The 24,484-nt window shown below is 39.5% G+C and overlaps 1 protein-coding gene across 1 annotated transcript in view; it reads left to right on the top strand.

Moving 5' to 3' along the window:
- The window catches only part of LOC117530322 (Golgi apparatus protein 1-like), an 83,323-nt gene that overhangs the window by 32,823 nt on the left and 26,016 nt on the right, over nucleotides 1-24,484 (top strand). Inside the window, exons 9-17 of the mRNA XM_034193199.1 lie at nucleotides 2,295-2,416; nucleotides 4,766-4,867; nucleotides 11,000-11,153; nucleotides 15,601-15,738; nucleotides 16,198-16,284; nucleotides 16,994-17,056; nucleotides 21,246-21,359; nucleotides 24,034-24,122; nucleotides 24,270-24,387. Coding sequence (XP_034049090.1) covers nucleotides 2,295-2,416; nucleotides 4,766-4,867; nucleotides 11,000-11,153; nucleotides 15,601-15,738; nucleotides 16,198-16,284; nucleotides 16,994-17,056; nucleotides 21,246-21,359; nucleotides 24,034-24,122; nucleotides 24,270-24,387 — 987 coding nt within the window. The remainder of the gene's footprint in view (nucleotides 1-2,294; nucleotides 2,417-4,765; nucleotides 4,868-10,999; nucleotides 11,154-15,600; nucleotides 15,739-16,197; nucleotides 16,285-16,993; nucleotides 17,057-21,245; nucleotides 21,360-24,033; nucleotides 24,123-24,269; nucleotides 24,388-24,484) is intronic.

The following is a 24,484-nucleotide window of genomic DNA, read 5'->3' as shown; positions in this document are numbered from 1 at the left end:
TCATCCAGTCATCCACAGTCCACGATTGCTTTTCCTTAGCCCATTGTAACCTTGTTTTTTTCTGTTTAGGTGTTAATGATGGCTTTCGTTTAGCTTTTCTGTATGTAAATCCCATTTCCTTTAGGTGGTTTCTTACAGTTCGGTCACAGATGTTGACTCCAGTTTCCTCCCATTTGTTCCTCATTTGTTTTGTTGTGCATTTTCGATTTTTGAGATATACTGCTTTAAGTTTTCTGTCTTGACGCTTTGATGTCTTCCTTGGTCTACCAGTATATGTTTGACTTTAACAACCTTCCCATGTTGTTTGTATTTGGTCCAGAGTTTAGACACAGCTGACTGTGAACAACCAACATCTTTTTCAACATTGCGTGATGATTTACCCTCTTTTAAGAGTTTGATAATCCTCTCCTTTGTTTCAATTGACATCTCTCATGTTGGAGCCATGATTCATGTCAGTCCACAGCTCTCCAAGGTGTGATCACTCCTTTTTAGATGCAGACTAACAAGCAGATCTGATTTGATGCAGGTGTCCATATTTTTTCCCTCTGCTTGGTCTAAAAACGTAACCGTTACTGACTGCCACAATTTTTTTTTCCTGATTTCTTATAGTGTTTCTTAAAGCTAGAAAGTTGCCATTTGAAATGACTTTAGTTTTGTGTCATGTCTGTGATCTGCTTTTTTTCTACAAAATTAAACAACTGAATGAACATCCTCCGAGGCCGGTGATTCCATAATTTTTGCTAGGGGTTGTACACATACTGTGCCCCCCAAAAGTATTCGACCCCTTGGTATTTCATACATTTTAATTTGTTTATGGCATTTCAAATACAAAAAGTGGTACTACAAGGGAGGATTTTCTTTCACCAATTCATCAAATCTAGGTTTGTATCTCAGATGTAACTTTTGGCAAATTGTAGCTGAACTTTCAAGTCTTCTTTTTAAGAAAATTCTCCTCTATACAGCTTCATCATGAAGCTATTTAATTGGAGATAAAAAATACAAAATATGCACTGTGCACAATTTCTCCAATCACAGTCAGAGAAGCCTATAACTTCTTCCAGGTTGTCTGGGTGTCTTGGTGGCTTTCCTCACTCTTCTCCTTCTTGCACAGTTACTCAGTTTTTGAGAACTGTCTACTCCACACATATTTACCATAGAGTGTCATACTGCTTGTATTTCTTCATAACTGATATAAATGAAGTCCAAGACATACTAAGTGATTTGGAAATGTTCATATATCCATCCCCTGACTTGTCTGAAGAAAACAGGCAAACAACAAACAAACAATTATTTACAGGTATTATATCAAGTGTTCCATCACTTATGCAACCCATCATCTTGACTATTAATATTTTTAATTCATTTATTTCAACTTGTAGAGACTTACTTTCAGTTTGAGTTTAAGGAAGATCATTTTAGAAATTTTTATTGTTTGTATTTTTTTGTATTTGAAGTGGCATAAACAAATTAAAATGTGTGAAATACTGAGTGTTCCAATATTTTGGAGGGCACATTTGGAGGTTTGTGATGTTGGTACAAATTCCTTTTTATTAACAATACAGTGTGCAAAACCAATCAGAGTGGCTTAAAACTTTAAGTTAGATAATTACTATGATACTGTAATTTAAAACAAAAAACGGTGACTTATACTCCAGGAGTCAAATGTGTCAGACTGGATGAAATAGGCACAGTGAGGTACAGTGTTGTGCCGTAGTTTTAAGTGCTATGGATCTTTGATTAAAATGTAGAATTTGTTTTTCTCTTAAATAGTTTGACAGTTAAACTGCAGGATTTGATGGAATAAGTCATGCTGTGATTATGGTGAGAAATATGCTAAATGAATTACATTTCTGGAGCACTTTTCCATATGGAGTAGATCCTGAAAGCATTTTACAGTGATGCCTCACATTCAGACACCGACGTCAGCGTGCTGCCATACAGGGCCGTAGTCACACTATTTACAGTTTCTTGAATCACAGCCACAGAAACCATTAACTGCTTCAGAGTTCTCACGGGTGTCTTGGTGGCTTCCCTCACTGGTCTCCTTCTTGCACGATCACTCAGCTTTTAGAACTTACCTCTCCAGTCAGATTTTCCATACTGCGATGTTGGGGAGGGGATGGCAGCACCCTAACATCGGTGTGTGTGTGTGGGGGGGGGGGGGGGGGCATCATTCTACAGCCCCTTTAGTGCCTGTTTCAGATGGAAACTCACTATAGAAATGCAGTTCATTTTAATTCTTTTTAACTGTTGGATTTTTTTTCTTTCTTTCTAAACTATTTTTTGTGTTATAGCTTCAAACTCTGATCCAGTCTGCTGACCCCGGAGCTGACTACCGAATCGACCGCGCACTGAACGAGGCTTGTGAATCTGTCATTCAGACTGCCTGCAAGCACATCCACAACGGAGACCCAATGTGAGCTGGTTCCCCACATAAACCCTAATCTGTAGTCCAAGTGGGCCTCAAGGGAATATGATCTGATATAGTATCTGAATCGTTATATTTATTCAGGTGAAATTTTATGTAATTCTCACCTGTATATTTGTCTTCAGTTTCACTTATTTTGATTATATTTGATTAGATACTATGAGCTCTAGAATAACTTTTCTTATGGGGTCTGCTAGGACTCCTGTTTGATATAATGTTATCCGGTTGGACTCTGTAGTAGTGTGCAAATGTGATGGATTTATTTATTTAAAAATCACACCTTTTAATGACTGTAGAATCACACAGCCCCAGTCACAATATCTGCTGGCTTGCTATGGTTGCTAACCTTGATTATTGTAATTGGTCAGTACCTTGTTTTCCAGACTATATGTTGCACCAACGTATTAGTTGCATCTGTCCAAAAATGCATCTTGGAAAACACATAAAGTTGTGCTGGCCTGCAAGTTGTTTCATGCAAATTAATGGAATCACTCAATTCTGAGGAAAAAATTATGGAATCATCAAAAACAAAAATCAGTCTGGCTCCAACTTTCTCTGATTGCTGTTGCCAGATCAGCTTTGCAGGTTGGAGCCTTGTCATGGACCATTTTCTTCAACTTCCACCAAAGATTTTCAATTGGATTAAGATCCGGACTATTTGCAGGCCATGACATTGACCCTATGTGTCTTTTTACAAGGAATGTTTTCACAGTTTTTGCTCTATGGCAAGATGCATTATCATCTTGAAAAATGATTTCATCATCCCCAAACATCCTTTCAATTGATGGGATAAGAAAAGTGTCCAAAATATCAATGTAAACTTGTGCATTTATTGATGATGTAATGACAGCCATCTCCCCATTGCCTTTACCTGACATGCAGCCCCATATCATCAATGACTGTGGAAATTTACATGTTCTCTTCAGGCAGTCATCTTTATAAATCTCACTGGAACGGCACCAAACAAAAGTTCCAGCATCATCACCTTGCCCAATGCAGATTCGAGATTCATCACTGAATATGACTTTCATCCAGTCATCCACAGTCCACGATTGCTTTTCCTTAGCCCATTGTAACCTTGTTTTTTTCTGTTTAGGTGTTAATGATGGCTTTCGTTTAGCTTTTCTGTATGTAAATCCCATTTCCTTTAGGCGGTTTCTTACAGTTCGGTCACAGACGTTGACTCCAGTTTCCTTCCATTTGTTCCTCATTTGTTTTGTAGTGCATTTTCGATTTTTGAGACATATTGCTTTAAGTTTTCTGTCTTGACGCTTTGATGTCTTCCTTGGTCTACCAGTATGTTTGCCTTTAACAACCTTCCCATGTTGTTTGTATTTGGTCCAGAGTTTAGACACAGCTGACTGTGAACAACCAACATCTTTTTCAACATTGCGTGATGATTTACCCTCTTTTAAGAGTTTGATAATCCTCTCCTTTGTTTCAATTGACATCTCTCTCTCTCTCGCAAATTAATTTAATCAGCACATTATTTATTTAACACAAACATCGTGTTTGCAAGCAAAAGATAATGGGCTAATTATTGTTACTGCATGTGGCACAGAGAACTCAAAAGTAAACCCAGGTAAACAGTCAGTCCGTCACCACATGTCTAATATAACATCTGTCTGCTGCACCCGGGGGAAATGTGGGCACTCCCTTGGCCTTGTCTACCAATTGGGGTTCTCTGGATCATTTATAGAGAAAACAGCTACATATCCATTGTTGTAATTAAATTTTATAAACCTCTACACATGTTTAAGGTGTAGTTTGCCTTACGTTAGCCCTTCACTGTTGTTGTGACTGTCCCACAAAGTACAAACAAATGGGTTGTCAAGTAGTATGGAGGTTATTCCATGTATTTAGTCAATAATGTATGACTTAATTCCCCATTTTTAGGCATGTAGTGTTTTGTTTTTTTTTAGTTTGACAGCGTGATTTATTAATTTAATTTGTTCTGTAAGACCCAGCATGGCCTTCTCATTCAGCTCTTCTTATTTGTTTCCTTTTTTCATAGTGGTTGGCATCCAGCATGATGGTTCAATAGTACCATCTTCTGCTCCGGAGTGTTAATCGCAGTACCTTATTCGATGTACAGGAGCAGCTTGTCATGTGTGTGGATGGTGCCATCTTGTGGCCTTAGATGATAATGATACTGATGATGGTGATGCAGTATTTTTCATATATCACTTCGAAATAGAAGTTGTAGGATCTAAAAAAACAAGTTTTTTTTTTTTTTTTTAAAGTGACTCATAGTCCAGGTAATGCAGTTAATCCTGTTCCTTGCTAACACACGCTTATGTATCAGCTGAAGTGTACTATATCCCCTTGTGTGTGCAGGATCCTGTCCTGCCTGATGGAACATCTGTACACAGAAAAGATGGTTGAAGACTGTGAACATAGACTTTTGGAGCTGCAGTATTTCATCTCCAGAGACTGGAAGTAAGTTATGGACCTAAACTAGAAGGGAATCCTGTGTGCACATTCCTTTACTGTTACTGCCTCTGCTGATGGAAGAGGGTGAGCAGAATTGTAATTATTTTTAGGGCTGTGCAAGAGAATCAATAAGATAAGTTTTGCAATATTTTTTTCCACAGTACTGGGTTTATTTTTCTGCCCCGATACAGGTTAAATTTATTTATTTATTTAGGTTTATTTGAATAGGGACAAGTATGTTCCATGAGTCATGTTACATACTACAACAGTTTAGAAAGAGCTAATTCGCAGTGTCCGTCCCTTGATGGGTCATGCATAAAACAGAACAAAAACAAAAAACATAAACACAATAAAAGACATTACAACACAAAGTTAATAAGCGGTCAGTGATGGTCACATGTCTGACCTCTGATTAAAAAGTCCTGAAGTTTATGTTTGAAGAGGACCCAATTTGTCTCTCCCTTCAGAGAGTGGCAGAGAGTTCCAGGCTTTAGTGGCCTATACACTGAAAGCAGACTGACCAAATGATGTTTTCCATCTTGGTATTTGACAGTTCCCACTCTGAGCTCCTCTGGTCCTGGAGCCCACAGACCTGAGAGGAACTATACAGTCACTGAGGACCATTGGGGCCTCTTGGTGCACACATTTAAACATTAACTTTAACTGACAATATTTCATAAAATTTTCAAAAGTTAACATTTTTACATTCTTAATACTAACACAGTGATGTGATCTATAGGCTTTTTATCCAAGATTTTCACAGCTCTGTTGTAGATCATTTGCAAAGGCCTGACTGTAGTGAGTGTGGCCTGTGACCATGAGCTGATGCAGTAACTTATGTGGGAAAGAATCATGCAGTGCATAAAAGTGCGCGCAGCATAGAATGGCAGGTGGTCCCTGATCATTCTAAATGTAAACAGGTTTGCTTTAGCAACTCTGCAGACGTTTTTGATGTGACTCTCAAATTTGAGCTGAGAGTCTAAAACCAGGCCCAGGTATTTAATGTCTGGGACCTGTAAGATGTTTTGTCCATGTATCTGTAAATTCAGTTGTTCCGTTATGGACTTGCTTTTCGAGGCAAAGCAAACAGACCAATGTCTGTTTGCTTTGCTTTTTTACATTTGAAGACAGACGAGCATTCTGAAACCACACAGCTACCTTTTGCAGATGTTTTGACAATTCCTCTGAAACAGCCTGTACTGTTTTCCCTCTCACATAAATCTCTGCTGTTGGACATGAATCAGGTAGATCATTAATGTACAGTGTGAAGAGCAAAGGCCCAAGAATGGAGCCTTGGGGCACTCCTGTATTTGTTTCCAGAATGTTAGATGTGTCATTATTGATCACTACCCATTGCCCTCTCTCTTCTAAATGTGATTTGAACCATTGTAGAGTTTTTGTTGAGAAGTTGAGATTGGCCAGTTTTTGAATCAGAATATGGTTTAGCGTATCAAATGCTTTTTTTAAGGTCCAAAAAAAAATTGATTGAAAATGTCCTTAACCTTCTGAAGTTGGACTCTGTTTTTTTGTTTGTTTTTTTTTGTCATGTTTGTATAAATAGATCAGCAATGGAACATCATGGAGACTTCATTTGAGCATTTTCTGAAACTACAAACTGTCAGTTTTAAAGTAGACCCTCCCATGAGTCTATATGTGCCTCACAGTCAGTCCTAGAGAATGGAGATGGTGGGATGAGTCTCTGTCATCCTCCTCCTCCTTTTTGCAGTCTAACTGCACTCAGTGAGTGTGAGACTTTGCTACAGAAAGTTGTTCATTTTTTTACTGGCAGAACACTGGGAAAATGCTTGTAATCTCAACCAAAAAATAAGAAGAGCCTTTTCAACTGGTGGAAAGCACTTTGCTCTTTAGTCTTTCACAAAAGCAATTAGACTTGTAAAAAACATGCCGTGGAATACTTTTATTTTCTCCCTTTAAATGGATGTACAGTGTAGCAGAGGACTTACCCTGAAATGTCGAGACTTTACCACTGATATCCATGGATTTAGAAGAGAGACATCACAGTTGTGAGTAATCATCCATCCATCCACCTGGGTAGTTCACCTTGGGCAGGTTTATCACAGTGTTGGTGGTATTATGCAACCCATATCATACCATGCTACACCAGTCCAATAGTTCAAGCGAGACACTGCCAGAGGCAAAAGGATGCAACTAAGATATTTAACAATGGTGGAATATATTAAGAAAACCTTTACGTAATTGTGTAGTCTTGTCATGAAGTATTTCATTGGCCTCACTGACCACCTCTCACATCCCCAATTGCTGGACATCATAGCTTTACACAGGTACTGGGAGTGCTGAATAAATCAGTGGCAGGATCCCTGACAGTTTTCCTGTGAATACTAGGATTTGTCGGGGTTGTGTTTTGACTCCTGCTCAGTTCTAACTGTGGTCACCGTGGGACTGATTATGTAAAAGCTTGTGTATGTCTTCAAACTTCGTGTGTCAAAGTGAAACTTGATACATGAAGTCGCCTCACAAAGAACTCGTACATTTTTAATGGCGAGAATTTTTTGATTGTAATCATGGCAATCAGTGGTGACTTTCTGAAACTTTTTGTAATGAATAATATCACCAGAACTTGGCTCATGATGATACTTGTTAGTGGAAGTTCTGTCTTGCTATAACTTTGTATAAATTTGACTTTGGGCTCTGCTATGCAGATTAGGTTCATTGCAAGACAGGCTGGTTTGCCGAAGGAGAGGTTCCATTAAAATTTTACTCTTAGCTGTTTGGTCTCTCTGAATCGGCACAAACATTTGCTAAACAGGGTTTAGCATTGTGGAGCATCTTCAAACATGACGTTTTAAAAAATATTTTGAAGAATGCGAAACAGAGGTGATTTTACTTACAAAATAATCTTAAAATTTAGTGAAGGTCTACCTCCAGGTGTTGCTGGGAAATTTACAGTTTATTTTAAAATTGAAAAATATAGTATTTTAATTTTGAAACTGTTTTCAGAAATCCTAGTTAAAAGAAACTTTGTGTTTGTGGGGTGCTGGACACACAATAGAGAAGAGCTACGTAATTGTAGAGGATTTCAAATATATTAAAAAATGGTGTGTCACACCGGATACCAGCGAATGCCTGACATAGGAATACACTGAGTCAGCCGCATTACTACCGTAACTTTGATCAACAAAGTGAAGCGTTGCACTCGCTCTGAGTTGAAAGGGAAAAAAAAAAATCAGAATCTTTCATTAAATAATCCAGTTACTACTGTATCGCGTAGATGCTGATTCATTCAGAAATGTATGGTTTATTATGGTAAAGACTTCCGTGTTTCCAAAACACTCTGTTTGCTCAGCGAGAACGGAGCGGGGCCCCCTCCGCTTTCATTTTCACAATGAAACATTAATAGTTTTCATTGGAACTGTTAAGAAACTACTCGTACAAACTGTTTACAAGCGTCAGTGTAACAGGAAAGTGAGGAAAAAGTTTTTATAATTGCAAATACATGTTACACATGTCAGTAGTAGTGGGTTGAAAAGATCGATTCGCCAGTTTTTAATCGATTCTCATTTTAAATCCCACAGATCAATTCAAACATCCAAAGATATATATATATATATATACACACACACACACACACACACAGTATGCACTTCACGCCAGTGGAACTGCGTTGCTGAAAAAATGCCGCTGCAGTTGGTCCGTTGTGCTGTTTCCGTGGGTGTGAAAATGATTATTTCTCTACATTGATTGTGGACCAGGTGGTTCTGATTTCGAGACAGGTCCACAATTTGTTTGTCAAAGCTACGTATTTAAAGATGTCAATCATGATGACCTGGACTCTTGTCTGTTGCGGGCAAAAAAAGAGAAAAGTCTGCCGTTTAATTCACGGTGGTGTTTTGTTTGTTTGTTTGTTGCGTTCGTTCCTCATAATGTGCCTTTTCTGTGGGAGAGAGTGCAAAGGTTCTGTGGTGTGGACTGACTTCAGCTACGCAGCAAGTGCTGGTGGAAAAGACTGACTGAACCGCAATTAATCTGCGTGGCTGTAGGAGAAGTTCTCCTGCTGCGCGCCGCACAGCCTGTATTGTAGGGGAGACTGGGACCGTTTGCCCTAGAAAAATTTTTAAATTTCGAACTCCCTGAAACACTGTTGCCTGCATTTTGTGGGCCACATTTTGTGAAATAAAGCCATAGTTTTTGTTTGTTTTTGTTTTTTTGTTTTTATCTTTGTTACAGCCTTACTTTAAACCCAAAATCAGGCCAAAACATGGAAGCCTGTAGAAATGAAACGGTTCAAAAACGGTTTTAATAACACTAACCCAAATCAATATCAGATCTAATCAATTCTGAATCTTAAGAATTGGAATCAAATCGATTTTTGAAATTTGAATTGATACCCAGCTCTAGTTGTCAGTGCCACATAACTCAGGAGAATAAATATCTTTTATTATGTAAACATCACTTTTTTAATGAAATCATCAACCCCTGAATAATATTATTAAAATAATATTGTCCAGTTGAATCTTCAATTTTTTTTACATTTCAATCAAACAACTTCAATATTTTTCCATAGAGAAAAACGCTGCTCGGTCAAAGGCTTTGCTTTCATTATATTAGTCCGTTTGTTGTGTGTTTAAAGCCACGGAACAGACTGCCTGCCTGTCACTTGCTGATGATGTCATCATTAAGCGCAAAACGTGATTGGCCGGTCGGCGCACGGAGCACTGTGGGTAGTGTAGTTCAGGTTCACTTTGGACGTTACAGTGAGTTGTCCACTTGACACAAAAACAAAACAGACTAATTTTAACTTTATTTTATTTCTTGGTGGCTGTAATTTAATCGCCAAGACTCGGTGGGGGAGAGGAGCTCTCATGGCGCAGCTCGGTGTACAGAGGGTGGGACTATTCTTCATGTTTAGACACTGTTGTGCATTAAAAAAAGGAATCTTTATGTGGATTATTTATTCAGATGAATCCCACTGAAACTAACAGGTAAGAATTTATATTTACTACGTGTATTTTACTCTGCCAATCAATGCATTAATGGATATATTTCGGTTGTTTAAGCCGCAGGGTTCAAATCGTGTGAAAAAAGCAGCAGCTTTTAGCTCGTAAATGATGGTGTATCTAATACCGAGATAAACTGTGACTTCGTTTGCGTTTTACTGCTTTTGAAAGATGATGACAGCATTTGGCGGGTTTTTTTGTTTGTTTGTTTTTATTCATTCATTTTTTATGTGTTCTTTGTGTTTGTGGTCCTTGAATTTACCCAGCAGTCCCTGTCGCGCTTAAAATGAAACTGGTTTATCAGAAGCCGACAATGTAATCTGATTGTGGCTGCTTCCAAATCAGTACTAATAGTTATCAGTTGTGGCTCCCTCCTACCTCTCCGAGTTTCTGCCGGTTCATGCTCCAGGTCGAAATATGAGATCGGCCAATCAACTGACTCTGGAAGTGCCGAGATCCCGGCTGAAAACTAGAGGAGACTGTGCATTTTCACTGGCGGCTCCAAGACTCTGGAACAGGCTTCCTTTGAATGTCCGTATGGCCCCGTCTTTAAACATCTTCAAGTCTTGGTTAAAAACTCATTTGTTTGCTCTGGCTTTCAACTCAAGCTAGCCGATTCCTGATTTGGTTATGATTATCATTTTACCCATTTTGTTCCTGTTGTGTTTTTCATTATTACTATTATTATTTTTGGGTGTGTGCAGCACTTTGGGCAGTTTTTCTGTATTAAATGTGCTATATAAATAAATTTGACATTGACATCAGTTATCCGTAATAAAGATACATTTTTTAGCAGTTTATCAGTTTATCATTATAAATGATAACTTTTCAGTTATCTGATTAATGGTTATTGAAGCTAACTTTATGGTTAGCTGTGCTCACCATTGGTGGCCGCAGCAGTATCCCGCAGAGCCATGAGCATGGAGGGAGTCCCAAGCTCATGGTATACAGCAGGGCCTTTAAGACCTGAAAGGGTTAAGCCTGATTGGCCTTTTGGTGCCAAATTACCCCTTTTGTGTAGTCGGGCACCTTCCATGGCAGTATGCGGACATTGATCTGAGTGTGTGTGAATGGATGAATATGAGACATCATTATAAAAGACTCTGATTTGAGTTTCTAGTGGTTGAATCTCCAGTCCTAACAGATTTTCCTTCTGTGTCAGACTGGACCCCATGCTGTATAAAAAGTGTCAAGGTGATGCTGCTCGACTCTGCCACACCCATGACTGGAATGAGACCAACGAGCTGATGCCCCCGAGTGCCACCTTCTCGTGTCTGTACCGCCACGCCTACCGCACAGAGGAGCAGGGACGCCGGGTATGAAGACGTCTGAAACGTGCACATTGATTTCCGGTGTTCAGTCTGTCGTTCCTTTAAACATCATGCCAGTGAGGAGTTTTCCATCAAAACCATTTTCATTTTATTGACTTGGTGAACCAAGATTGGATTTTGGTGTTTGTTCATTTGAGTAAACTCTTTCTTGCAGAACATGCAGCAGGTGTAATCACCTTCATGTTTTTTCTAAATTCCACAGGCAAACCCAGAGGTGCAGGTAAGTTGTCTGTGATTCTCAGAATCAGTTCATATTAATCTTGATGATGGGTTCAAATGAAGATGATAGTGGTGATGATATTGCTGTAATCTGTACCTGCCAGCCACTGGTCAGTTTGTATAATCTGTTGCGATGGTGTGTGTGTGTGTGCTGTATATGCAACGTATAACTCTAAATAAATATAAAGGGCCTGATCTAATAATATCCCAGATAACAAGTGCTAAATTGCGTGGGCAGTCCAAACCTTTGCACATTGGGGTGGAGACAGTTCTGCAAGTGATTTACTAAGAGTAAATGCGGACTTGATAGTGGGTGGTAATGGGATGTACTGTAGAGAGCAGTATGTAAATGAGGATGTTGCACATGGTAATCAGCGAAAAATGGAATTTAATCAGCCAATCAAATTAAGTTAAATTACTGGACAGTAATGTATTTTATTTATTTCTGATGTTGTCTATATTATATTTACTGTCACAATTTCTCCAGTGTTTCTCTAATCTAGTTTTTTCAGCTGATTCCACTCAGTGCTGTTACTATGTCCTCTGGCAGGTTGTTCCATGTATCCACCACTCTCACTAAATGAGAATTTCCTTAAATCCAGATGTGACCTTCTTTTAAATAATTTCTTGCTGTGACTCCTTCTGTTGTATTCTGATAATGGTAGATACTTTTACTTGCATTTTGCACCTTGCCCTTCATTACGCACAAACTCTGCTATGCAATTGAACTTGTTCAAGCGCTGACAAGAAATAAATAAAATTTAAAAATCTCCTATTTCAGACGGTTAATTTTTCAGCCATCGTATTTTAGCAACCTGATGAATAACTGCAACAGTATGGCAGTGAAATGCACACAGACAACTGTGCACACATTTCATTGTGCTTTACACTGGCAGTTTGCTAAAATACAATAGATAGAACATTAATTAAATGTCTGAAATATTGCTTTTTTTTTTTTTTTTTTTTTTTTGCTTTTTTTACATTTGTTTGTTTGTCATAATAGCCAGCACATAAGCGTGTTTGTGCACTTTGCGTCCTGTGGACACAGCCGTGGTGTCCCACATGCACTGATGCGTGTATCTGGAAGTTGGGTGCAGGTTATGTTTTTGCTTTTGTTTTGCTTTTGTTTGCTTTGCTTTTTGTTTTTGTTTTTATGTTTTTATGTTTGATTGTGAACAACCTGGAACCAACAATTTTTCATGTTTCATTAGGAAATTTTTACAGAGGATTCATATCCTGATAGGCAAGCACTGATTCAATTTTCAAGGTAGGTCAAAGGACAAAGTCGGGAAAAATATTGGAATTTTCAAAAATTCATAACTCTGTCAAAATAGATCTAATTTCTTTCATATTGTGGGTTTTCTGGACACTTGAAATTTCACATATTGAAAGCCCATTTTGTGTACATTTTGCATTATATCTCAATCAAAAGTGCCTCATTCACTCCCATTTGTGACAGAGGTCCAAACTGACATTCTCAATGAATAGACTAACTTTGATCCACATCTGAGCCATATTTCGAGATTAGACAATATTTTGAAAAGCCATTTGGATCTATATTTTGGATTATATTTTATCATATGAAAGCCACTTCTAACAGTATTTTGACCTTGAAAATATTTTTCAAGGTAAAAATTTGTGTAATTGGAAACTAGAAACTAGAATTGGTGGAGGTTTGCTCTCTAAGAGTGCGGCAGTGCTCTGGTTAATTCTGTGTGGGCTCCGTGCTAGACCAGCAGTCTGTCAAGTGCAATAAGTTTCTGTGGTTTCAATATTAGAAAATCCACATGCTATCAGCACCCACTAAATGTCCTTTTGATCTTGATAGATCATGTTATGTGTGCAAACCTCATCTATTTGTATGTTTCCTCCCACAGTTTTGCGCACTTGGGTAGGCAAACCCTAAATTGCATATTTATGCAAACACACTAAATGAACAATACATGCTATTTTGCACATTTGAGAAGCGCTGCCTTCATTGCGTACTGTTAGTAAATCAGCATATAGGTGTATTTACGAGAGCAGTGGTGTTTGCACACATATGTGTCTTATCTATAATAACACAAACACACACAAAAAAAAACATTTTATGAAACGGAACAGTAGTGACAGATTTTGCCCTTTATCTGCCAGCAAGCCTTTAGTTTAACTTTAATTTAAAACAGTTTGTAATTTATTTATAATTTTTAATCCATATTTAAAGATATGGCTTAAAATGTAATAATTCCACTAATGTTTACAATGGTATTGTTTTTTTAATGATGTTGGTTACATTATAGTTTTATGATTCTGCAGTAGTGTACATTTGTAAACATTCTTAAATATTGTTTGCTGTGTGCATTCTGTGACTTTGTGAATAGAAGTCACTGATGGAGAAACCAAACTGAGAAAGTGTGGCAGCAGTGTGATTGCCTGAGGGATCTCGGTGGGGAAGGTGACAAGATCACAGCAAGCAGTGTCAGGGTTAGAGTGCAGGAGATTAAAAGTGCAAGGCCTTAAGAGCATGTGAGACAAGAGACGAGATTTTTATAATATCAAAAGGTGAAGACAGAATTTGGCAAAAGAAGATTATAGATTCCAATCAATTTATTTATACAGTGCCAAATCACAGGATAAGTTATCTCAAGACACTATACACAACAAAGGTTGAGACCTTACCCACCCTGTGATCAAGCACATTGGTGACGGTGGTAAGGAAAGGCTTTGATTTTTGGAAGAAACCTCAAGCAGACCAGACTCACTGGGGTGACCATCTACATACTAGGGATGGAGACAAGATTACCTTTGTCAAGTCCAAGTCAAAACCAAGACCTTAAAGGGTCATGAGCAAGTTAAGCCTAGGACTTTGGGATTATGGAATGGCCAAGACCATATCGAGACCGAGGGAGTCTTTGGAGGAGACAAAAGTGGGTAGAGACCCAGACCTAAAAAAAACACGTCTGTTTTTAAGACCGTGACTTTAACTCAACTTAATGTCACCCCTGTTAATATTCAAAAGTGAAATTTCTGTAGGGGAGACTCAACTGAGCTCCGTAGCTCAACTCTGGACAACCTAAAAATTGTATGAGGTCAGCAGGTTAAAAAAGAAATACCAAACTGAACATGTTCCAAGTCTCTGAGATAGATATTGAGCTCTTTTGATGGGCCACATTAGTGTGTGTTAATAATTTCAATGTACAGATTTTTATATTCACAAAGTGTGACATTTAATGATGATTTGTGGGTCTCGGGAACCCAGTTGATAGATGGATTGGAGCTGCGTCTGGAGTTTTACGGACGATGTACTGAGCTGTTGTGGGAATGAGCTGAGCCAAAAGGCGAGACTCTCGATTTCCCAGTTTATTTACATGCCTATCCTCACCTAAGGTGAGGAAGTTAGGGTAATGACCGAAAGAACAAGGTTGTGGATACAAGCAGTGGGAAATGACATTCTTCCGTCTGGTATCTGGGGTTACGCTCCGGGACAGGGCCATCAAGCTTGGCTATCCGGGTAGATCCACTGCTTCATCAGGCTGAAAGGAGCCAGCTGAGGTGGTTGTGTGACTGAAGAATTAGAGTCAGATTAAACCCTTTGAATTATTAACACAAAAATTCTAAACTACAATCACATCTGGGTTTGTTTCATTTCAGTTTCACTGTAGTGGTGTAGAGGCAAAAGAAACATGAAAAGTTACTGTTGATCTACTCATGGACCGAACTGTAAAGCAAGGGTTAAAGGTCAGGTTAGTACAACCAGCAGTGATGTACAAGGTTGAGATGTATAGTGAAGACGTGCAGGAGGAGAGGAGGTTTGGATGTGTTAGGAATGAGAATGCAGACATGACTGTGAGTTACAGAGCTGGACAGAAGAAGAAATGATTAGGAGAAATATCTAAGACAGTACAGGACATTCAGCTGAGATGGTTTGAGCTTGATGAAAATATCAGGTCAGTGATGAGACGAGATGACAGTTTTGGTGCATGAGTGATGAGAATGAAAGTAGAGTGGAAGAAAAGAGGCTGAAGTGGAAGTAGATAGATGGATAGCATGAAGGAAGATTTGAATAAAACCAGACCGAGTGGGAAGAAGGTGTAGGCTGTAAGGTCAAAGTTGCTGTTTGACCTTGTTGACGTGCAAAAAGATGTTGAGAAAGAAGACTTGGTGCTTGAGCCCTGTGTGGGAGAAGGGTTTGGAATGCATCAGTGCCAATAAAAAATTGTGTGTGTGTTTGCAGTTGTCTCGGGACTGTAAAGTGGAGGTGCAGAGGATTCTCCACCAGAGGGCGCTGGATGTGAAGCTGGACCCTGAACTACAGAAACGCTGCATGACGGATCTGGGCAAGTGGTGCAGCGAGAAATCAGACACCGGACAGGTGTGACTGATTTATACTTCTTCTGATGGCTCCAACTAATTATTTAATATGTTTGGATTTATTTTCTGATTAGCCAATTGTTTGATTTACCAATCAATAATAACTCTTAACATAATTTTTCAACATGCTAATCAAACATCATCTCATTAAAAATCAATATTTCACAAATAAATAAAAAAAATCCCCTCATAAAAAGGACACAAGTATATGTAAGATAAAAGTCTGTAAATTAAAAGACGTCTGTGGAGAAAACTAAAGTCGGGTGGATTCCTAATTGGACCTACACTGTATACATCTTCATTTATGTGGTAAGTGGTCATTGTATGAGGTTGATCACAGATCTATACATTTCCTATATTGTGCTTTGAAGCTGTCTAGTGTTTGAGCATTTTATTAACGGATGTTTTCCTTTTAATTTCCTACAGAACATTGTCTTTGTATGGGTCTGTCTGTGTTCAGGAGCTCGAGTGTCTACAAGATCATTTAGAGGACTTGGTATCTGGCTGCAGGGATGTTGTGGGCAACCTGACCGAGCTGGAGTCAGAGGTCAGAGATTACCCGGTGGGATAATGTGTTCACCTCATCATTATTAACATTTCAAACCAGAATAAGTGGTCAATTGAGTGAGTTGGTGGCAATAAGTAGATGTCTTTGACGCCAAGTTTCTTCAGAGGATCCTTGGGTGTCGCCAGAATGACTTTGTGGTAAATGAATGCTTACTTTTGGTGATATGGAGGCGTATCGCTTGCATTATGAGGAAGCTACGTCATTTTGTGGCATGTTTCTCTGTGCATGGTCCTTCACGCAGGTGCCTCAGTATTGACAACCCCAGCAGGTGGAGAAGACCAATGGGACTCCCAAGTTCCAACGACATGTGGTGGATAGATGGTTACTTTTATCAAGTGGGGCTTGACCAGTGGTCTTCTTGGGTGGTTGCTCTGGAAATCGCCAGTGTATCTGTTAGCTGCTGTTCTGGTTGACAGCATAAATATTTCACCTAGTGCTACACTCACACTCATTTATGCATTTTGCAGTTTTTGTGCTTCTCTTGTGGCTACTGAACTTAAGTTTTGCTATTGATGTTCAAATCACATAGTTCTGTTTGGTTGACTGGAATGTTAACAGGATTATTCAAAAAATAATTAACCATTTTTAATAAATTATGCCAGAAATGGAGAACAAGCCCTTACATTTGGGGGTGGATCCAGGAAATAGTCAAATCCTGAATTACAGTATGACGTTTTTGTTACTACAGGACATTCAGATCGACGCTTTGCTGATCCGAGCCTGTGAGCCTGTTATCCAGGCCCACTGCCACGTGAGTACACACAGACACACACACACACAGACGCACTCTTCTTTGTATGTAGTAAATGATGCACACACCATCGAATAGAGTGGTTCCAAATATGTGGGTCAAGAACCCAGTAGGTCACGACACGAGTTTTCACATCTCATCTCCTCCTGTGTCATGGCATTACACACACAAAAAAATAAATAAATACATACAACTTGGATTTGGCACAATATCATAACTTTTCCTCGAGCATAACTTTCAACAGAAGCTTACTTAGCATACAATATTTTGATATATTGTATTTTGATATATTGTATTTTCCAGAGTATAAGTTGCACCTGTCCAAAAATGCCTCATTAAGAGGAAAAAAAACAACATAAATAAGTTGCACCAAAGTATAAGTTGCATTTACCACTTTATGCAACAATAAGGAAAATTTATTTAATCAGTGGATTATTTATTCATAAGGCACATACAGTGTCAAGGAGCACAGCTAACAAGCCAATTAATGTTAAGGTGCACTGACACCAGCTGCACACACGTCTTTGTGATGATCCCACCCGCTGTGTTCCCAGCTGGATGCTGTTCTTTGTTCCACCCGCCTGCCATGCGTTCTGCGCTGGATGCTGCGTACAGCCCCAATTCTAATGAAGTTGGGACATTGTGTAAAACGTAAATTAAAAATAGAATACAATGATTTGCAGATCCTCTTCAACCTATATTCAATACACCACAAAGACAAGATATTTAATGTTCAAAATGATAAACTTTGTTTTTGTGCAAATATTTGCTCATTTTGAAATGGATGCCTGCAACACGTTTCAAAAAAGCTGGGACAGTGGTATGTTTACTACTGTGTTACATCACCTTTCCTTCTAACAACACTCAATAAGTGTTTGGGAACTGAGGACACTAATTGTTGAAGCTTTGTAGGTGGAATTCTTTCCCATTCTTGCTTGATGTACCACTTAAGTTGTTCATCAGTCTGGGGTCTCCATTGTCATATTTTGTGCTTCATAATGCGCCACACATTTTCAATGAGCGACAGGTCTGGACTGCAGGCAGGCCAGTCTAGTACCCGCCCTCTTTTACTACAAAGCCATGCTGTTGTAACACGTGCAGAATGTGGTTTGGCATTGTCTTGCTGAAATAAGCAGGGACGTCCCTGAAAAAGACATTGCTTGGATGGCAGCATGTGTTGCTCCAAAACCTGGATGTACCTTTCAGCATGGATGGTGCCATCACAGATGTGTAAGTTGCCCATGCCATGGGTACTAACACACCCCCAGACCATCACAGATGCTGGCTTTTGAACTTTGCGCTGGTAACAGTCTGGATGGTCGTTTTTCTCTTTTGTCCGGAGGACACGACGTCCATGATTTCCAAAAACAATTTGAAATGTGTAGTCATCAGACCACTGCACTTTTTTCCACTTTGCGTCTGTCCATTTCAAATGAGCTCAGGCCCAGAGAAGGCGGCGGCGTTTCTGGATGTTGTTGATGTATGGCTTTCGATTTGCATGGTAGAGTTTTTACTTGCACTTGAAGATGTAGCGACGAACTGTGTTAACTGACAATGGATTTCTAAAGTGTTCCTGGGCCTACACAGTAAGATCCTTTACACAATGATGTCAGTTTTTAATGCAGTGCCCCCTGAGGGATCAAAGGTCACAGGCATTCAGTGTTGGTTTTCAGCCTTGCCGCTTATGTGTAGAAAGTTCTCCTGATTCTCTGAATCTTCTGATTGTATTATGGACTGTAGATGATGGAATCCCTAAATTCCTTGCAATTGAACATTGAGAAACATTGGTCTTAAACTGTTGGGCTATTTTTTTCACGCAGTTGTTCACAAAGTGGTGATCCTCGCCCCATCTTTGCTTGTGAATGGCTGAGCCTATTGGGGATGCTTATAACCAATCATGACACTCACAATTAGTGTCCTCAGTTCCCAAATGTTTATTGAGTGTTGTTGGAAAGGTGATGCAACACAGAGGTAAACATGCCACTGACCCAGCTTTTTTGAAATGTGTTGCAGGCATCCATTTCAAAATGAGTAAATATTTGCACAAAAACAATAAGGTTTATCAGTTTGAACATTAAATATCTTGTAAAGCAAAGACAAAAAGTTCACCACGCTTCTGCACAGCACAAACAAATCTGGTGCAACCAGGCAGGAGCAATTTGTAAAAAAGAAGAAATAACTGGTGCAGCACAGAAATAAGTGCAAAAAGTCTTTAATAAGGTGCTGAAAAAAAATGTTCAAAGGGACTGACGTTTCGATGTGAGAGTCACATCTGGACTCTGAGGAAGATGTGACTCTCACATCGAAACGTCAGTCCCATTGAACATTTTTTTCAGCACCTTATTAAAGACTTTTTGCACTTATTTCTGTGCTGCACCAGTTATTTCTTCTTTTTTATTAAATATCTTGTCTTTGTGGTGTATTCAATTGAATATAGGTTGAAGAGGATTTGCGTTGTATTCATTTTATTATTTGTCATTGTATTCTGTTTTTATTTACGTTTTACACAACGTCCCAACTTCATTGGAATTGGGGTTGTATAAAAACGGCTCTAATCGCTTCCTGAATCACAGAGGACCGCTCCAGCAGTGGCGTTCACACGCGCACTGAATAAGCTGGAGAAAGCATTTGGAGCTGTCTATAAAGGTAATTATTTGCCATGTTTACATTGTCATGACTTGGTAAAACAGTTGCATGTTCTTTCCTTCTTGTCTGCAGCTGTTAAAGTATATTTATGATAGATTTAACATCTCCTTATAATCATTCAGACGAGCTGCGCTCTGATGTGATCCGCTGATGCAACCACTCGCTCTGTTCACTTCTTTTTTACTCCACTTGGTGAGCTGCATGTCGTGTTGGTGAGCACATCACACCACATAGCACGACATTTATGCGTGAAGGATTTTTTGAACATTTCAAAATTCTCTTTGCACAGTTGCATGCGCCAGCGCCCCTCTCATGTTCAGTCTGCACCCATTAAAGACGAGTTTACTCTCCTGCATGACACAGGTTGTGCAAGTGCATGAATCAGTGTCAGTGCACCTTTATTGTACCAGGAACAAAACGTGAGTAAACTGCTTCTTTAAGCCACTGAACAGATAAATGAGGTAAATAAATGTGGTAAATGTGAAATGCAATTAAATGTTTGTAAAGTCTGTTGCAGTACATTTGTAAAAGATAACTCACATCACACAGGACTTCTAAAAGTTGTTTCACATCGTCCACATGTTCCAAATAGAGTAAAAAAATTATATTCTCTCTTTTTATTAAAGAGTTCAGTCTTCCAGTTCAGAAATATTATTTCTTAAGAACAAAGAATGCTGTTTTTCTTCTTCTTCTGCCTTAAAAATCTATTATTTCTCTTTCTTGTTTACACTGCTTTACAATAAGTAGAAGCTCAGCCTCTAGTAATATATTAGCCTTAGTGTTTGGGACAATTCTTTTTCGTGATCGGATTAAAGACAGGGTTTTATTTGAATCTCTGTACCCAGTGTGGAATCTGCTGTTTGGGAAAATTCATGTTTGTTATTTAAGATGTTTTTTCATATTTGCTTGAAGTGAGTGTGTGTGACTGCTAATTGTATTTTATCTCTGGAGCCTAGCAATTACCAAAGATATGAAGAAAAGCTCAAAGTAGTGATGCTGTCATGATCGCTCATATAGCAAACGCTTTAATTGTGACACATCTCCATTTCAAGCCCGTGCTTGAGCCTCGTACTAAGTCCCCCCCCCCAATCATTTATTTAAAACAAAAAAGGGCAGTTTAATGTGGTCTTTCTTGTTGTGAAATTGTGAAATGGACCTGGAACTAGTTTAGTAAATAATTTATAACACTGAGGAGAAGCAGCATTTGTGGAAATCTCTGTTGGCAGCAGTGTGGTGGTCGAGCGGTTTGTTCATTTGTTTCCATGTAAAATAGAGTTGCATCCGGCATAAAACTTGGGCCAAATCAATATACAGATCAATCGTGAGAAGATAGAAGACCTGAGTAGAAAATCTTTGTTGCTGTTTTATGAGGCACCTGTGGTCTGAAGCTTTCCTGCCAGAACAGACATAAAACAGAAATGTGACCTGGTATCTGCCAAGGTGAAGGTGTCTGAGGGTCTTGATCATGATGGTCAAAGAAAAGTCTAATTATCTGTCGTAAAGTCGAAAACATTAAAATGATAAATATTTTCTATGTGTGCAGGATGTAGCTGATACCCAGGTTGATTCAGGCGACCTGATGGAGTGTCTGGTTCAGAATAAACACCAGAAGGAGATGAACGACAAGTGTTTAGTGGGCATTACACACTTCCAGCTGGTTTGTTGTCATCTCATCATTTTCTCTTTTCCTCTGTTTTTTTTTTTTTTTTACATTAGAAATTTACATTTATGCCGATTCCAGAGATAAAGTTCCTTCAGTAATACTGTGTGGTTGCCTCCTCAGAGGAGATGCGACAAAGCTCACAGTCATTAGTAAGAGGAGAAAATGTTTGTATAAATCCTCAGTTGGGTGGTGATGTGAAGATACAGAACTTTTGTGTGTAGCTTGAACAACATTTTGTGATAAATCCATAATGAGGGATCTGTGATGTGCAAGTGATAAATGAATGCAGTTCATTTGTGCACGAGTTAATTTGAGAACTCTAGTTAATCAATTTGGGCAGCACGGTGGCTTAGTGGTTAGCACTGTTGCCTCACAGCAAGAAGGTCACGGGATTTGAATCCCACCTGTGGCCTTTCTGTGTGGAGTTTGCATGTTCTCTCCGTGTTTGTGTGGGTTCCTCCCACATCCAAAGACATGCAGGTTAGGTGGATTGGAAACTTTAAATTGTCTGTAGGTGTGCGTGCAGGTGTTGATGTGTTTGTTTGTTTGTATGTGGCCCTGTGAAAGACTGGCATCTTGTCCAGGGTGTACCCCAGCTTATGCCCTATGACTGCTGGGATAGGCTCCAGCCCCCACTACCTTTAATTGGAGTAATCGGTTGAGGATGAGTGAGTGGGTAGTTAATAAATTTATGCATATGAATTGCATATTCAAGACCAGCATTTATTCATTTCACTGGTGTGTGTCTATATATTTATCTTTTGGTTATTTTTAAGTAGCAGGACATCTGGGGCCTCATGTACAAAGACTAACGTTGACTTTCTACTAAAAGTTGGCGTACGCCAAAACCCTGAATTTGGCATAAGCATAAATATATTCAGATGTATCAAAGTGTGCGTAGGCATGAATTCATGCACGTTTTGTTTGTACATCCCACTGAACGTGGAATTGAGCGTGGTACCAAACTCCTCCCTGGCCACGACCTATTTAAATATGCAATTTCATGCAAATAAGTGCCCTTGGAGCAGGGATTCCCCACGACGTCACATCAGACTACGCAAACACGTGTCCACGCTGGTTTTCATTTGGAACAATTACACGGATAAACTATTTAACCACCAAGCAGCTCCCCCTCGTCATTGCACACCACACCCCCAGCCTGAGGTGAATTTGTGCAAATTCATCATGTAATGGCGCCTTCATAGCAATATGTGCTCAGTTAATAGCGCCGATTACATTCGGGAAACTGGCCCTTGCTGCAGAATGCGCTATAATGTAGCAATGTACCTGGATGAGATTTGAATGATTGCGTTCCACACAGATGGTGGCTCAGTGCAAGGTTGACTGGCTGATCAGTCAGGCATGTGCCTGACTGCTCAGCCAGCTCACGCTGCAATGCCCATGATGCCAGGAAGCCCAGTTATGGTCAGCACCTGTGTGGGCACAGACAACCCCTGGCTCCTCGCTGTATTGCGTTCTGGGCCGACTGCAGTTCTGTGTGTCACTCCAGTAACGGCAGCCTTGGTAATTGAAATCGGTTCATGAGCCAGTTATTGTTATTTACAAGTAAATCCTTGTGTTCCCTGAATACACGCTTATGGCGGATTGCACCATTTGCAGGGTGCTTTAACAACACTAACGCAGCCACTGTTAGTGCCATTTTACGCATCACTTTGCGCATGCTTTTATCTCCATCTGTATAATTACAAACACGTGGGTGTGTTAAATGTTCATTGTGTCTCTGATGTACACATCACTCTGATGACTTCATGTTTTCACACTATTAATGGTTCCCAGCATCACCTCTACATGTCCACAGTGGAACAATAGCTGTAGAAACGTGCGCACGCCAGCCTGGATTTTTGAGTGACGCACTGCACATTTCCACTCTCGCGTCACTTTTGATACATTTGCACATGGACGTGGAGACGGGCATCCACCAGGTTTTTGTGCGTTAGCACGCTTTGTACATGAGGCCCCCGGAAGCTTGATTGTTGAAAATTTTGAATTTGTTAAATAGTTAGATTCAGATGGACCTTTACACTTTGCAAATGATGTTTTATCTCCTTTCATGTTAATCTTTAAATCTTTTCAGTATGTTCATAATCACTCTTTAGATTAGCGTACAATATCTTCAGTCGATTATTTTATTTTTTGCGTTAATCTGTGTTTTGCCCCCTCCTCAATCTGAATCTGCATATAAGTAAATGGACTGCATTTATATAGCGCTTTCCCATCTGCATGAGAAGCTCAAAGCGCTTTACAATTATGCCTCACATTCACCCATTAACACTCATACAGTGATGTCAGGGTGCTGCCATGCAAGGCGCTCACCACACACTGGAAGTAACTAGGGGATTAAGGTCCTTGCCCAAGGGCCCTTAATTATTTTCCGGTCTGACTGGGTTTTGAACCGAGGATCCTCTGGTTTGAAGCCCAGCGCTTAACCACTAGACCATCACCTCCCACTGTAATGATTTAATTGTCTACTTTCTGCAACAGTAATGTACAATAAACAAGCTGAACAAGATCCAGGTCAGAAGACTTTAAATTAAAAAAGTGTAAAAGCTGTTGTGTTGCTGCACAGTTTGTCTCTGCTGTAAAAGAATGACATTAATGTGTCTGTGCTCCCCCCACGCCCACAAAATACACTTTGCTCAACTCTCAGATTCAGATGAAGGATTTCCGCTTTTCGTATAAGTTCAAGATGGCCTGTAAGGAGGACGTCCTCCGCTTGTGTCCCAACATCAAGAAGAAGTGAGTTCCAGTCCAACTTGTACCTTCATGAGAAGCTTCTGTTTTTAACATTTGTTTGTCCTCTTTGTGATCGGTGGACGTGTTTTGTGACCTGTTGACACGATATGTGTGTGTGGATGTAATTCACACTGTTGTGTTTCCCTGCAGGGTGGATGTTGTCATCTGTTTGAGCACCACAGTGAGGAACGACACACTGCAGGAGGCCAAGGAGCAGCGGGTTTCCCTCAAATGTCGGAAACAGCTGCGGGTGGAGGAGCTGGAAATGGTACAGAGATATATAATATATAATTTGTCATTTGGGCATCAAGTCTACTATATCCTTAGACATAAGTGACTCTTTAACCCCCAAGTGTGGAATATAC

This window comes from Thalassophryne amazonica, chromosome 2 (assembly GCF_902500255.1).
Source record: "Thalassophryne amazonica chromosome 2, fThaAma1.1, whole genome shotgun sequence".
NCBI lineage: Eukaryota > Metazoa > Chordata > Actinopteri > Batrachoidiformes > Batrachoididae > Thalassophryne > Thalassophryne amazonica.
Note: the sequence above shows the minus strand (reverse complement) of the source record. Positions and strands in the feature narration are given on the sequence as shown.